The 23,954-nt window shown below is 39.6% G+C and overlaps 2 protein-coding genes and 3 non-coding genes across 7 annotated transcripts in view; 2 read left to right on the top strand and 3 right to left on the bottom strand.

Moving 5' to 3' along the window:
• LOC108141382 (protein jim lovell) overlaps positions 1-5,809 on the top strand; it is a 29,976-nt gene extending 24,167 nt beyond the window's left edge. For both annotated transcript variants that reach the window (XM_041707230.1, XM_017264727.2), the window contains 2 exons: positions 1,205-1,336; positions 3,783-5,809. In XM_041707230.1, the coding sequence (XP_041563164.1) occupies positions 1,205-1,336; positions 3,783-4,621 (971 nt within the window). In that variant the 3' untranslated portion in view covers positions 4,622-5,809. The remainder of the gene's footprint in view (positions 1-1,204; positions 1,337-3,782) is intronic.
• Positions 5,810-7,657: 1,848 nt separating this feature from the next.
• LOC108141383 (protein goliath) lies at positions 7,658-23,762 on the top strand. Of its 2 annotated transcripts, XM_017264732.2 has the most exons (8): positions 7,658-8,215; positions 18,581-19,215; positions 19,281-19,413; positions 20,565-20,682; positions 20,743-20,894; positions 20,953-21,049; positions 22,883-23,239; positions 23,308-23,762. In XM_017264732.2, exons 2-8 carry the CDS (start codon positions 18,657-18,659, stop codon positions 23,722-23,724), a joined length of 1,833 nt encoding a protein of 610 aa, XP_017120221.1. In that variant the 5' UTR covers positions 7,658-8,215; positions 18,581-18,656; the 3' UTR covers positions 23,725-23,762. The 2 variants fall into 2 exon arrangements, with proteins under 2 accessions (XP_017120221.1, XP_017120218.1); XM_017264729.2 differs by lacking the exons at positions 22,883-23,239; positions 23,308-23,762 and having other exon boundaries at positions 7,661-8,215; positions 18,584-19,215; positions 20,953-22,411.
• On the bottom strand, positions 19,480-19,551 carry Trnaa-cgc. Its single transcript has one exon. It is a non-coding gene; the product is annotated as a tRNA-Ala (tRNA).
• On the bottom strand, positions 19,818-19,889 carry Trnaa-cgc. Its single transcript has one exon. It is a non-coding gene; the product is annotated as a tRNA-Ala (tRNA).
• Trnaa-cgc lies at positions 20,366-20,437 on the bottom strand. The gene has a single exon. It is a non-coding gene; the product is annotated as a tRNA-Ala (tRNA).
• Positions 23,763-23,954: the final 192 nt, after the last annotated feature.

Here is a 23,954-nt window from a genome sequence, read left to right as displayed (position 1 = left end):
AGGCTGCAGGCAATGAACGATCCAGCCAAGGATACGGTAAAGCACAGAACCCTAGATTTGATGGTCACGAGTAGTTGACTTCAATTTACCCTGGACGTTTAAAAGTCAAAAGTTATTAGTACAGAGTATTCCAAAATTATGTGACTTTTTTATTCTTTTCAACTTCTTTTTTTTATTTTTAATTTCAAATTTTAGTTCACTTAATTGAAGAAAATATATTCTGTCGAATATACGGTACACAAATTTTCTGTCGAATGTACGGTACGATTAATTCCCTACCGCTTCCTTAAGTTCATGCTACCCACTGATTGTTACAACAAATCTCATCCCCTGACAGGACCTCGCAGACAGTCCTGTAAGAGATTTACCACCGTTTGTCGTTCGTATAAAAAATTTGATTTATTTTTTTTTGGTGAAATATTTTCGGCGTGAAAATCATTGAACTAATAGCTTGTGACATGTGGTGTGGGCAGTATATACCTGCTTGAGCTTCTTCAGATTTTGAAAGAAAAATCCACTAATTTCGTGCAGTCAAAAGAAGTGGGAAGAAAATAACGCACATAACGTATACGCAGCGTGTTGTAATGTCTACTTGAGAAAACAGAGTCAAACAATGTGCGCTCGTTATTTGTGTCATTATGCTGCAGATACAACACATCCTCGAGACACAGACAGAGATACAAGTACGGGATACGTTTCCTTATTCATATGCTTGAACATTGTCTTCGCCTCCTTCTTTTTGAATGTGAGCTTGTCTGTTTTGCGGGGTTTGTTTGCATCTTGGAGTCCGCAGCGCGACTTATGAAATCATTCAGCACAATGGCAATATTATGCGTTACTTCCCAGCAGGCGAAAGGTTCTTGGTGGAGTCCCATCCTTGGTGATCCTGCAGCCTTCGGCTCATCAGCGCTTCAATTGTTTCACTCATGTGTAGGAGTGCACTCCAAGCGTAAAATATTAATAGAATAACGATGTTCCATTGTTTACTAACCGGTTGGCGTAACCGCTTTTCGAAGTGTGCTTGCGTCTATTGTCTTGGCAGCTAATCAGCTTCAGTGAGCCGGAAAATGAGTCGCTTGCCTATGCTGTATTTGCCCAATGCAGTAACTCTTATATAAGACAAGTGCATTTTGCTATAAATATAAGTTTTTCTGTGAGGCTCTGGTATAAGGCAATCAATTTATGACAATATTTTTATCCGCAGTGTTTGGGTTGGACTCCCCACTCGGACTCTTTCCTCCTGGGATGGATCCTGGCAAGCTGTACAATCCGCTAATGGAAATGAGCGATCCGAGAGACATGACTGGAGGGGCACCACCGTTTCTCAAAAAAAAAAGTAAGTACAAGGAGCCCATTAAATAATTGTATAAGAACAAACTTTCACCAAGCTGAGCAAACAACTAATTAACCCGGGAGACAATGGCGAACCCCAGAAGAGAAACACCCAAACACCTCCCTACCGCTCAAGAGTTTGAAATAATTTCGACATGATTGGCGTCGATCACGTTGAGGCGTTCGAGCTTGTAGGCCGATCGGTTCCGTGCCTGGCTGCAATACTTCACACCTGACTGATTGATCCCTCGCTCGGGCTGCAGAGTTCAAACTGAGTCTTCTACCTTTGTACCTCTTGCATTGATCTGCTGCACTTTTGATCACGTATTCGAGCTGGGGGCAGTAAGAAAATCGATTGCGGGTAATTGAAGAGCAAATAGAAAGGTTTTAACCAGTTTTGTAAGTGGCTGACCTAAATTATAACTGATTATATAATCTAATTCTATTAGGAAATCAACCAAGAGGGTATAGTTGGATTAAGTTCATTTCAAAACTTATCGTCTGCAAAAAAAAACAGCTAAGACTGAACTCACTATACTCATTTCGTTTAAGCCACATTTTATGTCTCTCCTTTATACTCCTCCCCTCCTCGAACCGTTCCAGATGCGATCACTGATCGCTCGTGCGATCATGTGAGGCGGCAAATTTGTTTCTGCGGTTTTCCTGTGCGCCGATGCAATCGTTGAACCGTTCGAGAAATGGTTTGTTTGTTTCTTTATTGGTTTCTTACATGTGCACCTATGCATATCGCAGGCAAACGACAGCGTAAACGTAGCTTTTTCTGATTGACAAATGGGCGAGGCGTGGAAGTAAATTCGCTTTTTACTCAGTTCACCTGCGGACGATGCGAAGCAAGTGAAACCTCAGAGTTAATGAAGTTTTTTTTAAGCCAGGAAATCAAACGAATTAGATAAGTGTAGTTCACAAATCAATTATACCCAGCCAGTAAACTGATTGACAAATGAGAAGAATAAGGAATGAAAAGGGTTAATGTGAAGATATGATTTTTTAATCTACATATGAGCTTGTTTCTTTGACAGGTAATGTGACATGCAACCCGCGTTGATGGGTTAAGTGCTTGGCTATTACTATTTTCCTTTTTTAAAGTCAAACTTATGTTGGCCAATGCTTTTAAATCTCTCCAGGCGCTAGACAAGAGAGCTTGAGAAACGTGAAAGAAATATAAAGTGGACATAGTTTCCCACTTTACTCACGATAAAGTTAATCGCTTAATTTTCTTGCGCTCAAGAACCCATCAATTGAAGGAATAACAAAGCAAGTCGTGATCATATATTGGAAATCTTTCAGTGAAGAATATCCAAAGAAGATTTGTAAAGTGTTATCTAATCTACATCTTGAGGCGTGCAGAATGATGCCGAAATTACAAATACAATTACAACAATGTGAGCAGGCAAATAAAACGCTAGTCTGCCGTATCGCACGATATTCTTTGCATATCTGCAAAACCCGTTTCGCAACTGATACCTATCAGGAGCTGAAGAAGCTCTACACGGACAACTTCGATGCGATCGCCTCGAATTCTGGGACTCGCAATCGTGTGGGTGTGATTAACTGATTTGTTCACATTTATTTGTTCATTCGGTGATTGTTTTGAGCCCGTCTGTGAAACGTGATTTGCGATTTGTACCAAATTCAAATTGCGTTCACGTAAAAGCCCGACTTAGCTAACCGTTGGGTCTAGTGGAACTTCATTAGACAGCACCAGACATTTTTGGTATTTTCTTTTTCACTGGAATCGAAGGGTCAGACCTTGCTGGTGACCCAGCTGCTCTAGACCGAATCAAGAGTCCAAACTGCGGACAAGCCAAGTATTCAAGACTGCCAAATAAAGGAAAATTCATATGATCAGGCTAAAGCAACCAGTGAATTAGTGTAAGCTGAAGCCACATAGTTATATTTACCGGCACATGACTGTGCCGTTGTCAAGCAGCTAAAGGGTTTTGCAGAAAGGAACCTGTGGCTTTGCTGGCGTTTTTGTCGGTGCCAGCCGATATCTGGTGATCTAAATTGAGTTTTCGCGGCGCATGTGACGCCGCAGTCTCTGCACACTCTTAATTTGCATATAGAGGAGAGCCAAGCCGAACCGGGCAGGTCAGGTTGGGAACCTCCACAGCGTTCTTATTTCTTCGACAGTGCAGAATGATCGCTCTCTCCAATAAAAGGTGCACCTTAAGAATCATAGCAGGGTGTGTACGAGTTGAAGGCAAGCCGAAGTGAGCCGCTTCGCTGTGTAGGTCCCAGACAATGGGTGACTTTTCAGCAAATTTGTCTAGGCAGCATATGAGGCCAAGAGATTGAAACATTAGCAGATATAAGCTCAGCGATAAACTCGTGCTTGTGGCGCCTTGTGGTGCCTCTTCCTCATCCCTGCCTAACGTCCTCGCAGTGAGAAGCTCTGTTCTAATCCACTTTAACTTATTTCTTTGTAGTGCCACGACCAAAGGGGCAGCACTCGGCGCCTCGCGGAGGTCCTCCTCGCTCCTGGACCAACACAGAACTGACGGAGGCACTGCAGCACGTTTGGAACAAAAAGATGACCACGTCGCAGGCCTCGCGCATTTTCGGTATCCCCTACAACTCCCTGCTTATGTATGTGCGGGGCAAGTACGGAAAAAGCTTGAAGCTCGAGCAGCTGCGAAAGGATTGTATCAGTGGTCCGCCGATCGAGATGCTGCAGATGGGCATTAGCGGCGGCAACGGGGGCAGCAGCGGCTCCAACAAGAGCGAGAAAAGCAAGGAGCGCAAAGATAAAGAGAAGGACAAGAGCTCCGCGAGCAACAACGGCTCCGGTGGCACGACCAATGCCCAAGGCGGAGGCCCGACTTCTGGAAACGGATCCTCCGTGCCGCATTCCGGGGATCTTGGACCCTTGGGCCCGCTGGACCTGGAGCTAGGTCTTCCCCTGGGACCACCTGGCGGCCCTCGCAGCGGCAGTTCGGAGCCCGATCTGCTGAGCGGTCCCAATGCCCTCTTCAACCCGTTCAACCCGCAGGGCTTCTACCCGGACTTTGCCGGCGGCTTTCCCGGCCTTCCCCTGAGCATGCTGAATCTGCTGCCGCCGGCAGAGCGCCACCACGCTGCGGCAGCCATGCACCACCTGGGCGTAACCATGGACGAGGACTGCAAGTCTGTGGGATCGAAGCAGTCTTCCTCCATAGACGATGACTTCGCGGGCCCTGGGATGCCACACTCGCTGGACCAGCGGCGGGAGATGAGCGCGACGGGCCCACCACTGTCGCAATCGAATGGGGCGGCCGGGCAGGATTGAAACTTGTGGCGGGATTGGGCAACTGGGGCTACCAACGCCAATCCAATATACTTCCCTGCTTTCGAGCTGAACCATGAGCAGAACCCGACCCCACAGTCCCTGCCTATGCGACCCGCCCTGCACCAAATGGCCTGCCGTGAGCTCAGTTTTAAGCCGGACCTATTCATGGCCAGGCGCAAGCTGAAACGCTTTCGAACCAAACGCCAGCTCCAAACGCAGATGGAGCCGCCAAACGCAGCCGTTTCTGCCAACTGTACCATCAGCCACGCGCTGCCATCGCTGAGGACTTGAATGTTAACCCGAATGCAATATGATTACTTTTAGTTTATTTTATTTTTTAGTGCCCGTGAAGGACAATATTGATTTACTAGGATAACGTTCCCCTTTGTTTGAGCAAAAAAAATCTGTAAATTTTGCTGGTGCTTTTAGTTCCTATTCCCAATTATATAATTTTAATATTTTGCTTTAATTTGGATAATTGTAATTGGATATGACAAAGCTTACAAAGCATTTGAGGCAATACATAAAAACAATATATATTACAGCCTGTATTATTATATAATTTAAGTATGGAAAGGAATATAATCAAAAAGAGCGAAGGTTAAGAAAAGATAAAAATTGTGTATATATGAGGAAATCCAAACCAACAAACAACATTAGCCCCCTGCTCAGGCTGTGGAACCGATTGCCACGGCCTGCTTGTTTGGGAGAGAGTTATACAACATGGCGAATAGTAGTATTGATAATATCGGTTACACGGCCGATGACTGTACCAAAATTTTTAATGTTATTTTATAAAAGAAAAACAAAAAAAAATAGTTTTAGTCGTAAGTTTTCTCGTAGAAAATTCGTAATTGTATAGAAAACATCAGCACCAATATTAACCACTCATAGTTGCACATTCCCCTCACCAAAAGTCGACATTCCTAGTTATTGGCAGATGCCCTTTGTAAATCTCTGCCAATCTCATGGAATAACCCAGAAAAATCCGTTTTGTAATCTTATTTGTAAAGAATTGAACAAAACCAACCGATTAAAAATACACAATGTGACACATTTCCGCACATAGTTTTAATAACTTATAAGCTCAAATAAAATATTTTAATATTAAATATTACAACAGTAACTTATGTAAGTAAAAAAAAAAGTATATGCATTACAATAAATAGCAAAGGTTATTAAATAAAACGTCAAATGTTTATCTTTGTTTAAACAAGAAAGGATTTTTATGAGTCTGTCTAAAAACAATGAGGCTTTGGTGATATTCCATTCTATTTTTTCTTCGTTCCGTTAATGTTTTAATAAAATTGAAGTTCTAAAAAAATTTGTACCCAAATAATAACCAATCAATATATATGGAGTATATTTGTAGAAATTAAAAACAGCGAAGTTATATTGGTTTTAAATGTATTTTTTCGCTTACTCCAATTGGAGCAGCCCGTTCCGACCTATGTATATACTTACCTGCAAAAGAAATAAGACTTTCGGGAACGTTTCATCCAAAAAGCTTTACAACTGAAAGTTTATCTTGTGAAAAATCTGACGGAAATGTATAAATCATCTCTGATGCTGATCAAATATATATATATTTTATAGTGTCAAAAATGTCTTGATCACGTTGCAAACTTCTGACTGCAATTATCTACCCTCTGCAAAGGTTTACAAATTGACTGTAAATATCTAACAGAAACAGAAAAGAAAAATTCTTAAGTAAACGTGTTTTTTTTTTTTTTTTAAATAATAGAAGGAGTTAATACTATGTTGCTACAAATCTCTTATACAAAAAATACCTGTTTTCCTAAGCTCCCTCCAGATGGCGCCAACTTACATTTGTGACATCAAAAACCAACTGAAGACCTTTATCAAAATGAATGTAGAGTAAATCGCCAACAGGGGGCGCCAAGGCTCAACTTCACAAGAGGTGGTGCACCAGCGGAACTTCAACGAAAGATGGCGCCACGAAATAAATGTTTGACCTAATTATCTAGCAAACCGCAATCAAGTTCTATTTCAATTTGCTTTTTTTTGGGGGTTAATTAGGGGGTCAGCTTAGTTCAAACTTTAACGCCTGTTTTTTCCTAGGCAACGTCCGTTTCTAACTAGTCTCTCAGTTTTAAAACTATCTACATGAAACTTTCCCAAAAGTTTTCGTTCTATTGCAGGTAGTACATATGTAAGTCGGAACGAGCAGGATTGGACCACAATCGGAAAAAAAAATGAAAAAATATTATAACTTTGCTGTATTGGGGCAGAAGAAAAAATACTTTTATTGCGTCACGCTGTGACGTCTCTGCACAATTTGACGATATGGTTTGACATTGGTTTGTTTTGATTTTTACTTGAATTTACCTAAAAAAGAAAAGGAGCAGGTGAAGCAGCGGGCGGGTGCGAATTCAAAAAACCGGAGTTTCTGTCAAAACTTTTGCCAACTGATTTCGGTCGGGGATGTTTTGGGCTTACTGGTAATAGCCTGGCTAATTACTAGGCCTTAAAACAGTACAGTAATTAGTTAGTTAAAACAACGACACCGTCGAGATAGTCACATTGCCGAACCAGGCGGACAAGAAATGACAAGAAATGCATAGGAATACGGCATGTGACATGTGCATAAACACCATACTGGGCCAGGCCACTGAGATCTAAAAATAACGCGCTAAGCCTTCGGTGGAGGTGTTTCAAAGCGAAAACATAAAATTACAGAGAACCAGGGTATATTGAATATGTGGCAGCATAAATATATAAATTATCAACGAAGGTCTGGTATGACTGTTTATCCAAATAACCACCGAAATTCTGTCATTCTTTTTTTATAATTTGTCGCTCGATGACTTCTAAGCTATCATCCATAACTGCTGGGTATAAATACTTCGACTATGGGCTAATGTTAGTAAACCTTATTTTTGTTCTCTGGCTGGCTCTGCGCTCTTTACGGCTCTCTTCGAACTGCACGCTCTTCAGGCGCTTGCGTTGTTTGAATCTGTATTTTTATTTCCATTTCGAATTCGAATTGGGCGCCTCTCCACTTGAGTTCTCCGCCTAGTTGAATCAGTCGAGTTGGATACATCCGTCGGCTGGCAACCGTCTGCTGCTAGATTGACGCTCCGCGCGTATCTGCGGATCTATACTAAATTGTTTTTTTCTCGGCTAGTCAGTTTTTCTTATATTTAAATAATCGTGTCGGAACTTACTCAACTGTAACTTAATAAACGGCAATATCCAGAGGAAACAGCAGGATCGCAAAAGCTCTACAGCAAGTGTTTTGAGATAGAGAGACAAGTCCAACAACAGAAAACACATATCTCAAGCCCTTATAGCGCGTTCGCATAACACACAAAAAAAATAGGTGGTGAAGCAACAGAAAAACAAAATAATACAAAAATACGTCAAGAAAATTAAAAAGCGCAGATAAATTTCAATGCACTCAAACGAAGAAAGTATCTGCTGTTTATTTATATTGTACGAGTGAGTGGTGGGTACAAACAGCTGTTGGGGCAACAAAAGTATCAACCGCTTTAAAATTTTCATTCTGGCTTCATTCTTTCAACTCGTTGCTCTAAAATACCGACAATTTTGTATACATTCAGTTGGCTTAAGGTGAGTCAATTTGCTTTATAGCACAAGTGTTTATTAAGTGATTATAACAGAAGATACGTTTTTCTTAGCAAACCATTGTTTTTCAACGCAGACTGATAACGTAGAGTTGGGCAACGCACTTTAAAAATTCCAGCAAAAGTTCAATGCTTTCCAGCTTGAACCAAAACAAGATAGACTTTGAAAGTACGACAGACAGCTTTTTTTTGTTTCCATAAATTAGATGAGCCGATAATTTATGCACCAGGTACTGATCCAAAAATATAAATTTGTTTCCTATGTCTCTCAACTTATTTTAAGCCAGATGCAAACAAAATGTCGAGTTCAAGTTTTGCATTTCTAGAAATCTATAACCAAACAAACTACACTTAAAAAAAATGTTGACTCCTTATGTGGGACCATATTCAAAATTAAATCAAAAAGAATTAAAGGTACATATTCGCAAAGCATTCATATAACATTAATGCAACAGCTCCGCAGCAACAAAGGAAAGGTCTGGGGAAAAATCAATAAAAACGAAAGACCAGCGGGCCCAATGCTTTTTCTCCCTCTTCTGCAACACAGTCCGCAAATAAGGGAATCCAGTAGAAAATCGGATAACTCTTTTTGCGATTCAAACTCGTCTGTAGCTAAAATTCAAAAAGGACAAGTTTGGGCCAAGTTAATAATTTTCTTCATCAATTTGGTGCAGAAAAAGTGTTGTCAAAGCTTGAGCTAACTACAGCTGGTATTATTCCTAAGTATTCTCTTTCCCAACAACTCATTTTATTGTTGTTCTATGACAGTCATTGCCTTCAAGCGTATACGGAAACCAACAGCAAATTCAGCAGGGCAGGTTTAAATATTCAAGTCGTCAAAGAAAACAAATCATCGCAATATTTAAAGAGAAAAGATGACCTGCGCATGCCCAATCATCTTCTCAACTCCCTTTTAATCTACAGTTTGTTTAAACCAAAATTCAAGCTCCCATTTAACCGATGTCTGTTGTTACTCTTATATTTGTTGTCACTAGTCTAATTTTATTGCTTCATTTTTGACAACGAACTGTGTCGCTTGTATGTATATCGTGAAGTTGGTTGCATTTTACGCAGACAGCTTCTCTGTCGAAGCGATTCTCGCTCAAGCACGCTAACGCGCCAAGTGAAAAGCGACGTCCAAACTAGTTTCTCTTTTCAAAGAACTGCAATTTCACTGGTAGCATTAAGATTATTGAACTGGTTGTAGAACAAACATATTTGCTTCAAATGTCAAATCGGAACTAAATGTGTAGCACAATAAGTATATTCGGGACAATTGTGACACACACTTGTGCAACTTCAACTGAAGGGTATTCATAGTACCCTGATTTAAATGGTTCCCTTCTACATCTGAAAAGGAAAAATAACTTTAAACAGTTTCATGTTAAAAAGTTTTAGACAAGGAAGTTTTTAGAGGAAGTATTACAATGTCAATAAAGTGTTTTCAGTCTCTATCGCAGCTGCCCGACATGGACCAAAAATAAAAAAAACAAAAATTTAATTTTACACTTTGCTTGCCCAATTAGAGAACTCCAATATGTTTGACGTTCTTTGTCGTTGATATGGTGTTCAGTGTTTGCCTCCCATTGTTTACTCGCCACCGCGCCCTTTGCCATTCTTCAGCTCTAAGTGCAATGAACTTGGCAATTATCCAGGGAATGAAGTGAAAAGTGTTTAACCCTTTTCAAGTTGTAAATAATATTGTCTACCACAGAAAATTAAAACAAGTCGAGGTATATTTTTATACCCTTGCAGAGGGTATTATAATTCGAGTCAGAAGTTTGCAACACAGTGAAGAAGACATTTCCGACCCTATAAAGTATATACATTCTTTATTCTTTTGAATTATGCTTTTAAATTTATTAAATTCGGACGAATCGAAGATCAAATAATTGAGCTAAAATTCGTCATAGCTTCAATATTTTTAAATCTAAATTTATATGTTTTAAAGAGCATTTAATTTTGGCAATAGCTGCAAGGGTATATAAACTTCGACCTGCCAAAGTTTGCTTCCTTTCTTGTTTTATCGTTGACATACTCATTAAAAGCAATGAGTTTGCGATCAAGGATCTGGAAGGAAAAAAACAAACAAAAACAAACCTACTCACCTGTCTCTTTCTAACAGCTGTTAGTTGTGGCCGAAGCTTTTCGCTCTCTCGGTAATAGCTTCATCATCATCGCCTCGATTTTCAGCTTCGTCTTCTTTTTCTTGCCGTTGCTTTTGTTTTTGTTTTTGCCTTTTGCTGCCTCACTGGCTGTTGTTCTTGCTGCTGTTGCTTAACGATGCTCTGGGGCTTGTGTTTTGTTTTTTCGGCTTTATTTATTTTATCGCCTGCCGCATTCGAAAAATAACTTAACCAGGCAGTCACCACTTTGTTGTGGCACTCTGTTGGGATAGGCTTGGCTTTTTAGCTTTGGTTTTGGTTTCCGACAATTACTTGCTTAAATTACACAAAAAATACTAAATATCACACACCAAATAACAGTAATTATTAAATTTAAACTTGAGAACGAACCCGAACTTAACCAAAAACACGGAACGCGGAACGACCAAACCAACGAACTTGACTTGTTTCATAGAGTAAGAAACTTTATAGACGCGCCATTTGCTCTGCCGCCTCTCTTGATGCCGCTCTGCCAGTGATGCCACATGGATACAAAGAGAGGACAATTTCAGTTTCTCACGGCTCGATCTGAACTTGTAATTTGGCCCCGCAGTGAGTTTCTGCAGCTGAACTGGTCGCTCTCATTGTTAAGGGCTGGTGCGAGCAGTGCAGTTGCAAATTCACCGCGGGACCGAATTGCAAGCTCGAACCAAAAGCTGATTAGTAGGGTGGGAAATTAAATTTAACTTCGAACATTGCTCTCAGCAGAACTTGGGCAGAGGTTCGGGCAGAGCAAATGGTGTCTCTAAATATTTCTTACTCTATGTCTAAGCTTGTTTTGCTTAGAAAAATGCTAGCTTAAGAAGAAAGAGCCATTTAGCCCTACGGCAAGCCAAAGTTTTTACGCCCTGGCAGCTGTAAAAAAAATTAAGTATTTTATAAATCAGTACAAACATTTATAAAAAAATATATAATTAATTTAATACTATGACCATCGTCATTAAGGGCAATAAAATTCGATAAGGCTACGATTTCGGCAGTCTTAAGACTTGCACATTACATTTTAGAAATATGAAGGACGTATGTACGATCCTTCAAAGAGTCATGTTATTCAAAAGAAAATTTTTTTGACTTATCTTATCTCTCAGTTAAGCTTGTACCTGAAAAGTGAATTTTGTCATTAAAAGTCGAATGGTTATATATTAGTTGTAAAATGAAACATAGGTTAGCTAAATTGGTTAGCCACAACTCAAGATACTTAAATAGACACCAATATACAAACAAAATTATTTGTCAAAAGAAACACTATACTTTTTAAGGACCCATACTCACGTCTGACAGTGTTCTCAGCATTTGTGTGTTCAAGAGTGGAATATGCTTCCTTTATTTGGAACCCGTCAGGCGTTGAAACTAGAAATTCGACTGCTTCGACATCACATATATCAAGCGAAATCTAATGGAGTTACTCAACATTAATCGTTGACTTTCTTAACGGCACTTTTTGTGCTATATGTCACGAAAGAGAAACACAAAATTACTGACTATGCAAATGGCTCATTAAGTGGCAAAACAGAAAAGTCAGAGAGTTTTAAATGCACCCACGTTTCTGATGTGTGTGAATTATGTTAATTGGAAAATATTTATGGCATAATTGCCTAGCGATAGCTGTCGTTCATTAAATAACCGTTTAGACAAAACATTCTGCGGTGAAATGAAAGTGAAATTCAGATAAAATCTAAAAATCGAAATCTAAAATAATTATGCAGATCTACAACAAAGATATCAAAATCAAGACGGAAAAAAGTAAAATATAAGAAATAGGAAGTATATAAGAAATGGAAACTGTTAAAAGTTCTAACGATCAAATAATTGACTGGTTCCAGCAGCCATTAATGCAAACATCCACAATACTAATATTGCTTCAGGAATTACTATAAAAACTGCTGTAAGACAGCTACCGATAGAAACTTTTAAATAATCCGTATGAAGCAAATGTGCCTAGTCGGACAGGTCTTTATCGAAAAAGTAAATAAGAGTGATTAAGTTTGAGTTTTGTGTCATACAACTTAAACAACGAAGTTATGTCGATTTTTCAATTATTATTTAATACATTTTAGAAAATATATTATAAAAGCTATAGCTGTCTGTGTTTTTAGCAAGGGCAAAAAAAAATATTTAGAGTAGTCAACTGACGAGAGTGTTAGCAAGTGCGTCCCCAAAGACCTTTGTGTAACGAAGTCTGTCATTGCGACCAGAGTCTCATGCTGAAGTCAGTTATCCCCGCATTTACACAGCTATGGCCAGTTTAGACTTGTTTCAATAAACTGAAATCTAACGCTTGTAGAGTGGAAAGTATCGGGAGAATTCGCTTTTATTTGTCCCATTGAGTGCTTAATTACTTTCAACGCCTTCGGAGCTATCAATAACATATTCAAGTGTCCAATAAGAACTTTTGTTGTGTTTTTTTCTACAACACATTAAATCAAAAGCTTTTAAGATTAAAACAAATATTCTGTGATTAAAATCCACATGTCAAATTAACAACTAGTCTAGCTTACCCCCATCCTCATAAACCATTAATATTGTGTGATTAAGAGTACCAAATATTATAAAACGTTTAGCTTATCTCCAGTCTCATTAATCATTAATGTTTGCGATGGCTTTTGTTTCGCATCCCCAAAAGAAGCAAGTGATAAGAGTCCATAGAGGGCAATCGAAATTGGATTAGCAGAGGTGTGATTGAATCTTTATACCCTTGCAGAGGGTATTATAATTTCAGTCAGAAGTTTGCAACGCAGTGAAGGAGACATCTCCGACCCTATAAAGTATATATATTCTTGATCAGCATCACTAGGCGAGTCGATCTAGCCATGTCCGTCTGTCCGTCTGTCCGTCTGTCCGTCTGTCCGTCTGTCCGTCTGTCCGTCTGTCCGTCCGTTTATATGCAAACTAGTCTCTCAGTTTTAAAGCTATCTGCATGAAACTTTCCCAAAAGTTGTCTTTCTATTGCAGGTAGTATATAAGTCGGAACGAGCCGGATCGGAAGACTATAGCATATAGCTCCCATAGGAACAATCGGAAAAATAAATGAAAAAAAATTATAACTTTGCTGTTTTTTAATTTTTTGTTTAGTTCTTCGACATATAGCAATGGTTAAATATTTCAGAATTATGGTTTAAATTTCATCAAAGTCGGACGACTATATCATATAGCTCCCATAGGAACAATAAAAATATATAAAATAACTTCAAATAATTGAGCTGCAAATCATCATAGCTTCAATGTTTCTAAACTTATACGCAAGTAAATTATAATTTTAATGTTTTCAAAAATGTTTAAGTCTTGCAATAGCTGCAAGGGTATATAAACTTCGGCTTGCCGAAGTTTGCTTTCTTTCTTGTTTTAATATAATATTATCAATATTATTTTCTCAGGCTGTCCATTACAGTCCTTCAAAATTTGAAATTATAAATTAGTTCGGATGGGTTTTTTAATTATCTCAAAGTGAACACCAAATTTATTTTTCATTTTCTACACAAGACGTGGAAAATAGAGACTCCCCAGTCGAAACTTTTAAGACATGACTCACAATTACCAGTAGACGGTCCCAGTCACAAATAGACACGAGTCGCACTCCAGGAGTGCGTCACTTCTGGCGCCCCTTCTCCTTCCTTCCCCGGACAAGGCGCTGCTGGAGATGCATTTGCATGCAAAGGCAATCGGTAATATCTTTCTCAGGGCCGATGTCTTTGGACTAAAGACTACCCAGGGCGGCGTTAATTAAGTCGACAAAATCTTTTGAGTCTGCGATTCAAAGTGGAATGCGATCGACGAGCCCCTTCTGCCTTCTGGTCTTAAAAAAATTTCATTTTATTTTTTTTCCGAGAATGTGAATCTCATTGGCCAAGCAGAAAAAATAAAAAAAATAAAAGAAGAATTAAATTATTTTTCCGCATTAGAGATTGTCAAATGACAAATGAAATCTTTAAACGAAAAATAGGTGTAATAAGAGGCTGACAAACAGTAGGTCGACGCATAGGAAAAGGAATAAAAAAATCAAGGCAGAAGCCCCGACAAGACATTAATATCGTTACAAATGTCACCCGACAAAAATTAAATCTTCCCACTAATTGGATACAAATGCGACTTTTCTAATGTTAGCCGAGATCAGACAGGGTAGGGGCAGAAAACAAATGAGGCTTCCTTCTATCGATGATTAAAAAGCTCGACGTACTATAAAAATCGATATTGTTTAGCAATCTCGGCACGCAAATTGCAAATCGCCAGCACGTTGCCATGGCCTAAACGAGGGAGACACAAGGAAGTGTGGTGGCTAGTGGTTGGGGGTGCAGTCTGTATGGGTACTGCAAACTAATTAGCAAGTGCCAAACATTCTGCTGTCGGTGATACACCTGAATATCCAGTAAGCTGTTGTTGGCTATCAAGTGCTTGCACCAAGTGCGAGCTCATGAAAAGCCCTACATCAAAAGACAAGTTCAGATTCTAAGTTCAGACTGTTCTCATTCCGTGGTATCGGCATTTTTTTCGTTTAATTATCACAATAATGTGTTATCATTCTTTTGGGGGATTGATTTTTTTTTTGGTAAACAGCTAAAAATGTTTGCAAGCTATTGCGTATTAAGAAAATTTTGTACTCTTTTAAAAAACATTTAAAAAAAAGCGCCCGTTTAAAAATTGCAAAATCGACCCAAACAACTAAAGCCGTCTAAATAATTATACTCAAACAGTGCCAACAGGCAAATAGCGGAAATCACGTTTTTACACTGCTGACGTTCGAGTGGCTAATGAATGGGTGCTTCGGGTAGGGGTTGGGGTGGGCTTGAAAAAAGCTGATCCAAGTCGGCTTCCGACTAACAGCGAAGGGGAAAGATAAGTTGGGGCTGGTTGTGAGTGGACAGCACTCGGGAGGTGTGTAAAGATGTATGACGTCGTTGCCAGCGCTGGCTTACACATGTTCTGGCCTCCCCGACCACCTACGGGCGGACTCAGTGAAACGACAAACACTAGAAGAATAACAATCCGGTAGTACGCCGCAGTGGTATTTTTAGCTCTTTACACCGTTCACCGCCAACCCCGCGCTCGGAACGTGGCTGCGAAGAAGGCGACTCACAAGTAGCGGGTGTTAATATTTATATGGATATGCATATTTATATATTTATATGCACTCTTACACCACTTCCAAGCAAATGCATTGACACTACGAGAGAGTTTTTCAGCCTAGAGGTGCAAGGTTTTTATTGGCTTTATCGCCGAGTCATAAAGCAAAGTGCATCATAAATATTTACAAGTCTGCACCGCAATGTGGCGACGATTCCGACGAGTCCTTCTTGGCCAATGTCCAAGGCTCCGGAATGACAAAATCGTTTCGAGTCCAAGGCAAATTAATTAGCTAAAAACCTACAAATTAAGCTTGATATTTTTTCTCAAAGCTGTTTTCATCAACCCAAATAATTTTCGAATGTCCTTGCTTTGAGTTTAAAATAGCACACCAACCGCTTTCCCCTTGAACATCATCCAATTATGACCATTTACGACCACTACTCAGAGAACATAATGATGAGATGAAAATGGCACAACTATAGTAAAGCTCTGATGAATGGTTGAAAGATAATTTGCAGAGAGAATGATATTAAAATGCACTTACCAAATAAAGACGAGCATTATAAATTGGGCAGTCAGCCAATAGCCCCCAAAGCACATCTTTCATGGGCAAAAACAATTGAAAACAAAAGTGGAGAAATTCAGAAACTTAATGGCTACCAGTTCTCAACAGCTGGCAAGTAATTATACCCTTTACATGCTCCAGTCAAGAATATCAGGAAATCCTATCGAAGGAATAGGAAACAGCAACAAGAAGGAGGAATGGAGGGGCTGCCTTTGCTTGTTGCACTCCGTCAATCCAAATTACGTCCATGCATATTAGAAAACGTAATGTCTACAATGTAGGCTTCTCATTTTCCCATCATACTATCAGTAGTATAAAACAAGGAAGCTGTTCCAACCACTGTGATAAAGCAATTTCTTGGCTCGTGAACATAAGTATCATAAATCGTTGCATGCTAGATAACTTACTTTTCTAAAAGCAGTGAGTACTAAAAACATTTAGGAAATACATGGATAAGTAAGGTGCATTCATTCGAACTGGCTAAAATGCTTTTGCAACTATTATTTAGCTTTTGCATTGTACACCCTTCTGTTTTATTTATGGCATAATAGCAGTATTTGTGTTTTTTTAAATAGGTCTTGCTTATTATACACTGCAATACAATAACTTGTTAACCATCGGGCAGAACAAATAAGGACATAATATACGTTTTTTTTTACTAACGCCTCTGCCTCACTTTTTCCCGCTTTGTTAAAAAATATCTTCAACAAAAATACTGAACTGTGTTAACTTCGGCGTAGACAAATTAATTCCAAGTTTTTTCCCATGTCTTATCATTGGCGTGGTTTCTTTTCCTTATTTTATATGCAGAGCCAATCCACGCACACATATTTTGATAAAACAAGACACTCTATTGTATTTGCAGACAATAAAATGCTGGTAACAAGATTGTCATTTGAGGCACGTTTTTGCAAATCACGTATAAAACAAACACAAAAATATCAGAATAAATAGTAAAATTTTATTTTTAGCTTTGTTTTAATCTACTGACAGTTTTCTCTTCCTTTTTCTACCTTTGCGTCTTTTATTTGTTTCTTGCTCTTTTGTGTGTATGTATATATGTACACCAATTCTACTTCTTCATACACATATACATTTTTGGTGAATACTCTTCGCACACGTTTAAAGAAAAGGTTTGATAAAAATTAATTAAATCATTTAAATTTCAAAATGCCTAAGTGGTATCATTAAAATGACAATTGATTAAAATTAAACTACTTCTTCAAAACTCGAAGAGAACGAAAAAAGTCACTTTTGGCTTTCCGTGAATAAAAGTTAAGACAAAAGTTAAAGTTGTTTAAGACTCAAAAAAAATATATATATAGTGTACACAAATAAACAAAGGCAAATCGTTTCATTGCCCGCTGGCTATTCGCCAAAATGAATAAATGCGAATTTTAAAAATAAACAGAAAGAAGTGCAATAGCCGCCACATGCGCCAAACAAGTTGTTGTAAGTAAACAAATACCTATGCACAAGAACAATCGAAGAACATTCTCTGGGGCTCCCATAATACTATTTTATTAATTTTTGTCGAATTCAGTATCAAGAATTTCAACATCGTACAATGACAACAAATGATTTTGCTGTTCCGGTTATACGACTAGCATTAGTATTATTTATAAAAAAAAATCTATACTTCTTATAATTCATGTTTTAGTATTATCAAGCTTGGCAGAAGGACAAATTCTTCGAGTCTACAAGTCGTGTCGGCTGTTGATTATGACCGGAAATGCTTTGTATATCTACTTATGTATATACTTTTGCACGGTTAACCTATACCCTTATTATTAATTTTAAAATAGGTTTTTTTCTGCCAACATTAATTTCTGGGTATAATATGAAATCAAACATGGCATTTTCAGAGTTTTATTTATTAAATATTTCAACTCGTAATGTACCACATTGGCAGACCTACATGTATGTTTATGCTGTTAGCGGCCACATTTTTGATTGTTTTTATATGCAACTGTTTAGAAAAAGAAATTTATATATGACATAAGGGCCTGAAAAACCGGTTTTAGTACATAGGAAGCTTGTATTATTTCTCATTAGCACAGATTTTAAAGTAGGCAGCAGAAAATGCATGTTGAAATCAACGAACGGACTTCTTCACTTTGTTGCCAAACTCAAATGAGTAAATATGTAAATTTGTATGGTTCTTATAGTCCCAAAATTCGAGTAATAATGTAGTATGTAGTTATCGGTCAGGTATCAACTTCAGTGAAAGACTGTCCGCATGCAAATTGTCAGTTATGCCTTGAACGCGGAGGCAGAAAAAGGCGGTTGCCGTCCAAACCAGATTCCGAACCACTTTTCAAAGTCAGAACAACTTTACACACCCACGCTTCATCCCATGGTATTGGTTTTTTGCGATGTACAGGGGTATATTGCTTTGCTCGCCTTAAGAAAAACTGAGCGTTACTGATAAAGCGCATATCGGGTGGGGCAACCTGGGACAGAAGGCGGCTAGTTCTGGCTTTGAGTATGGCAGCTTATCGCCTGATAACCACAGACCTCCAATAATTTTAATAAACTCTTCTTGTCGTTTTCGTTTCAGTAGCGAAAACACACTTGCTCAGAGGCAGATGCGTTATTCTGATTAGAAACAAAAACAGCTGAAAACCAACCGCAGTATGTATTTACGGGAAATGCTCTTACTGGCCTGTCTGGTGCTGCTGTTCGGGGGACTCCCACAATTCACTTCCCCTACAACGACCACCACCCTAGTGGCCGCCATGTCCATCGCCAATCAGGACTTGGAGCGCTTCTTTAGACCAGGAAACGGCACGCACACTTTCTCCGGAATGGAGGACCGAATTGCAGTGGACGTCTATAACTACGCCTTCCTCAACTGGTCGTACTTAGATGGTAGTACACTGTGCAACATGGACTTTGCTCAGGAGCAGGCTCGCTACGGTGAGGGCAAGGTGTTGAACGTCACGGGGCGTCTGGTCCACATCAGCGCCACGGAAAACGTCAGTGACGACTACGCCTGCACACCATACATCCGCGGAACTTTGGGAACCCCAACGCCAGACAAGGGTGTGACCTGGATAGCCTTGGTCCGCCGTGGACGCTGCACCTTTGAGGAAAAAGTTAAGCATGTTTACCAGCAGAACGCCGCCGGTGTCATTATCTACAATGACAAGCAGGTGATGCAGCTGGAGAAGATGCAGATCAAGGGCAAGACAAGTGAGATGGAGCGCTGAGACTAAGCTTCGCAGCCAGCTAATAATAGTGAATTTGTATTCGTCTAGGAAGCATCGCCGCAGTGATAACTTATCAGAACATTGGACAAGACCTAGTGGACAGTGTGGACAGGGGCAACAATGTCACCATCTCTATTATCGAGGGACGACGAGGAGTACGCACCGTCAGCAGCTTAAACCGGTGAGTTTTATCAGCTATTGGCAGTTGAAAAAGAAGAGACAAAAAAGGTAACAAAACTCCTTAGCATGGAGACGCCGGGGTTTGAACCCGGGACTTCTCACATGCGAAGCGAGCGCTCTACCACTGAGCTACGTCCCCTTAGAATCCTAGAAACTTTCGAGTATTTATTCAATTTGGATAATGTAATTTACAATAATATATTTAAAATTTAAGAAATCGAACAATAACCGAAATCTACAAACACTTTAAACTCAATATTGTTTTTAGTTTAATGGTTCTTTTAGCGGAATACTGCAAAGTGCGTTTTGATATCACTTGCAGCTCAGGTTTTTTAATTGCAACAGTAGTTTTTCAACTAAACCCTCAAAAAAAAAAAAAAAAGAAAATACAATTACGCACTTTGTTGGAGACGCCGGGGTTTGAACCCGGGACTTCTCACATGCGAAGCGAGCGCTCTACCACTGAGCTACGTCCCCATGTGCTATGGTTGTGGCCAACTGACAGTTACAAGCTGAGGCAACATTTGTCTAATGACCGAATACTGCTTTACCATCATGACGTCGGCAAGGCAGATTAATATATATTTTGTTTCATCGAATGTTAAACACTCTTATTTAATTTTAGATAACTACCCTTTCAGCGAAAGTTTATTCCGCGTTTTTCAAAATGCAATGGCAAAGAAAGAAAACTTTTTGGAAAAGTTTCAACTGAAAAGATTTAAAACGGCCTAGTTTGTTTGGTAACATAATCTTTCTTTTTAGTAAGCCAGAAGTAATTGGGTTTAACTCGTTAAAATTTAAGCAAAGTCAAAATTATACAGTATTCAGTGCTTACATTTTTCTTGCTGTATTTCATTTTTCCAATTTAATAAAATGAAACTAGTTCGGAATAGTTATTAAACAGCATAAACAAAAAAAAAAAAAAAAAGGAAAAAGAAAACTCTACACTTATATGGAGACGCCGGGGTTTGAACCCGGGACTTCTCACATGCGAAGCGAGCGCTCTACCACTGAGCTACGTCCCCTTGCCACATTCGCGCGACAATTTCCAAATACAGCCCCGGCATGTAATGTTCTGCTTTATCAACTACTAAAAAGCAGTTCAATTTATTGCTCTTTGACGAAATGATGAGGTTGTTATATATTTTTCAGAACGTCAGTGCTGTTCGTCTCCATATCATTCATCGTTTTGATGATTATTTCCCTGGTTTGGCTTATCTTCTACTACATTCAGAGGTTTCGGTACATGCAGGCAAAGGATCAACAATCTGTGAGCTGCGCATCTTGTTAAACATATTCATAGACTAATCCATTATATTTTCCCATGTAGCGCAATCTGTGCTCGGTTACCAAAAAGGCCATCATGAAGATCCCAACGAAGACGGGGAAAATCAGCGACGAGAAGGATTTGGATAGCGACTGCTGCGCAATTTGCATCGAGGCCTATAAACCCACAGATACCATTCGGATATTGCCGTGCAAGTAATTGATCTGCTCTCCTATCTTTCAATAGGATAACTACTGAACAGCATATTTTTAGGCACGAATTTCATAAAAACTGCATCGATCCATGGCTCATCGAGCACCGAACCTGCCCCATGTGCAAGCTCGACGTGCTCAAGTTTTACGGATATGTGGTGGGTGACCAAATATATCAAACTCCCAGTCCGCAGCACACAGCTCCCATTGCCGCGGTGGCTGTAGCCCATCCTTCCATCGAGGAGGTGCCCGTAATTGTGGTGGCTTTGCCGATGGGGCCGCAACCCCTCCAGCAGCTACAGGCTAGCAACATCAGTAGTTTCGCTCCTCGCCACTATCTCCCTCGTAGTCGTAGTCCTAGCAGTAGTATCCAGCAACAGCTACAGCCGCTTGCGTACCAACACCACCCGCAGCAGGTGGTAGCGGAGCTTGCCAGACGTAACTCCGCTCCCGCCACAATGCCGCACGCTATTATTTGTACTGCCAGCCATCAGGTGACCGACGTTTAAGATATTTCCAAGCCACCCACGAATTAGACTTATTGTAACATTCAACTTACTGTGTACATATTTACTATCCCGCGAGCAGGTATTCAATAGTAAGCTGTAATAAGTTACAATTATTTGTAAGATCCGAAATCCTTTCAACCAGACCAATGTTCATCTTGCTTTGGCAAAGACTTTGCATCGAAAATTGTAGTAAACATATAACATTACAGGAAAGCAACCTACATGATCCAATTACAAGCAAAGTTCATTCTTCTGTCAGCTCCAGTCATTAATAATTTTAACTGAGTTAGGTATTTAAAACTTAAACTGTGAGATTTTGTACGTACTATATGTGAATTTTAGGTATTGCTTAGAAAAAAAAACTTGATTATTGATTAGAAGGATTAACTTCTTTCTTGGCCTGACATTACAAGTGCTGATGACGATTCAGAGTAACCTAAAGGCTTTTTGAACTATGATATATTCACTTATTTGTAAATAAGCCCATTTAAAAACTGTGTACTTACAAGTGCCGATGAGAAGACTTCAATTTTAGTTTTTACAAGAACCCCACGCACATTTATATGTATCTAAGCAACATTACAAAATACCGCTAGAAGTTCAACTTGAAAACGGATTTATGAATAAATCGCATTACGGTTTAAGGTAAATGTTTAAGTTCTATGTAAGGATTAGAATTGTCGATAAAAGTAGACAAAGGAAATTACTTGCGAGTACTACAATAACTATGCCTACCTTAAATAATATACCAATACAATTATAAACAATGACTATATCTTATAGCTGTAGAAGATGTAATGTTAAATGCAATAATTATAGCAAAATCAGCGACTGTTTTGCTTGTCAAAGGCATGCGAAGTCGAGATATCTGCCGATTAGACACATAAAGAGATTCAAACACCAATCGCACTCAGCGCATATTGTTTATTAACGTTTTCTGTAATATTGAAGGTGCCAAAGTATTGCTTTTAGTTGTTCACATTGAATAAATCAAAAAATATTTTATTTGAATTATTTCGTAATGCCTGCGTCATTTATTTGCATTAATTTATTTTTGGTGGCTTTACAGAATGGTTGACTACGTTTTAAAACATTTTGAAGCTGCTCTTATAAAACCTTTCAATGTTAAATCCTTAGCATTTTTTAAGTTCTGAAATATGTTATCTGTTTGAAATACTCTAAAGTTTATCGAATAGCTAACTTGTGCCTATTGAAGATTTGTTTTGATTAAGATTGTTTTAGCTTCAATCTCAGAAAAAGACCATGCTGATCGGTTAAACTAATCGAAAAGACACAATATCTTTGCTAAACCCCTTTTACAAACTGTAGACTCAAACATTTTTAAGAACCAAAACAATAAAAATATTGAAATTTGAAAATGTATTTTAAAGTCGCCGCACCTTGCATTTAGAACTGCTTTCATCACCTTTTTCTTGGAGTCGAATCAGAGTGGAATTACTAGAAAGACCTATTTTGTTATAGTTTCTAGGCAGTGAGGAAAGTATTTTGGAGTACCAGCCGGATCCCCCGCAGGGTCTGACAATTGTGGAAGCAGGAAACGTCTCTGCTGAGCCTGTAACTGAAACGGCTCAAACAAGACCTAGCGCCTTGGCGGAACTTATTCGAAGCCGCGACTTTGTAATCGATTTTCCGCGAGTATTTGTCCTCGACAGCGGCAGTGTTGTTGGAGCCCGCGAAATGCTGTTTCCAACCCGACTACCCGAACGCTCGCAGAGCTCCCTATCGCTGAGACAAGCCCGTGATTGGATGAGCCTAATGAGCAACAAGCTCGAGGAACAGCAGGGTTTGCGCCGAATGCGCAAAGATGAAATGCAGCAGGTATGAAACGACGAAATAAGAAATTACACTTCCACTTTCACCTCCACTCAATTTTTTTCTTTTTTCAGCAACTTCTTAGTGCGCGGGAGTCGGCCCGCCACTGCCGGTCGCGATCTGCGGATGGGCGCTACTCAACTGGATGCTTTGGTGGTCGCCAGCGCCAGCCCTCTGTGCAGGCATCTGGCCAAGTGCAGCACCAATTTCCCTTCGATGTCGCCCAGCTTCGGCGCACCAGCTCCTCGCAGGCCTTGCAGCAGTTGACGGACGCCGCCTACGCCCAGTCGCGTCAGAGGCAGCGGGAAGCCTTTGACTTCGCTAGAACGCGGCGTCGCTTCATAAGACGTGAGAGCGAGGAGATATCCTTGCGCTCGCTACCCAGGCGAGGAGTAGTACATCGGGAGAGGGATTGGGAGGCCGATGCAAGTGGACCCTGTGACCAAATAACCATTCAAGTGAATGGTCAAGGTGTCGATCTCAAAGAGTGAAAAAGTTGCTTACGCTTATTTGCTGAAATAATTGTATAAAATATATTTTATCTATCTTAGAATCTGTTTAAAAAATGCTTAGCCGCCTTTGTGAGTAGTCATTTGAGGGATAGGGCATGCTAGACCTCTCTTTGCTCTTTGAACCTCATTCGGTTTACGCAAACCGAACTGAGGGCCCATTCCATGAAGGATATGCGTGTGCGCCTTGAGCATACAGTATAAACGCTAAA

The sequence above is a fragment of the Drosophila elegans genome, unplaced genomic scaffold (assembly GCF_018152505.1).
Source record: "Drosophila elegans isolate 14027-0461.03 unplaced genomic scaffold, ASM1815250v1 contig_183, whole genome shotgun sequence".
Classification (NCBI taxonomy): domain Eukaryota; kingdom Metazoa; phylum Arthropoda; class Insecta; order Diptera; family Drosophilidae; genus Drosophila; species Drosophila elegans.
Note: the sequence above shows the minus strand (reverse complement) of the source record. Positions and strands in the feature narration are given on the sequence as shown.

Bases quoted from the DNA above. Each gene is read 5' to 3' on its own strand.
- LOC108141383 (XM_017264732.2), top strand. From the start codon at position 18,657: ATGTATTTACGGGAAATGCTCTTACTGGCCTGTCTGGTGCTGCTGTTC. The intron at 19,414-20,564 runs GTGAGTTTTATC...TATATTTTTCAG, and splicing joins ACCGTCAGCAGCTTAAACCG to AACGTCAGTGCTGTTCGTCT. The intron at 20,683-20,742 runs GTGAGCTGCGCA...TTTCCCATGTAG, and splicing joins AGGCAAAGGATCAACAATCT to CGCAATCTGTGCTCGGTTAC.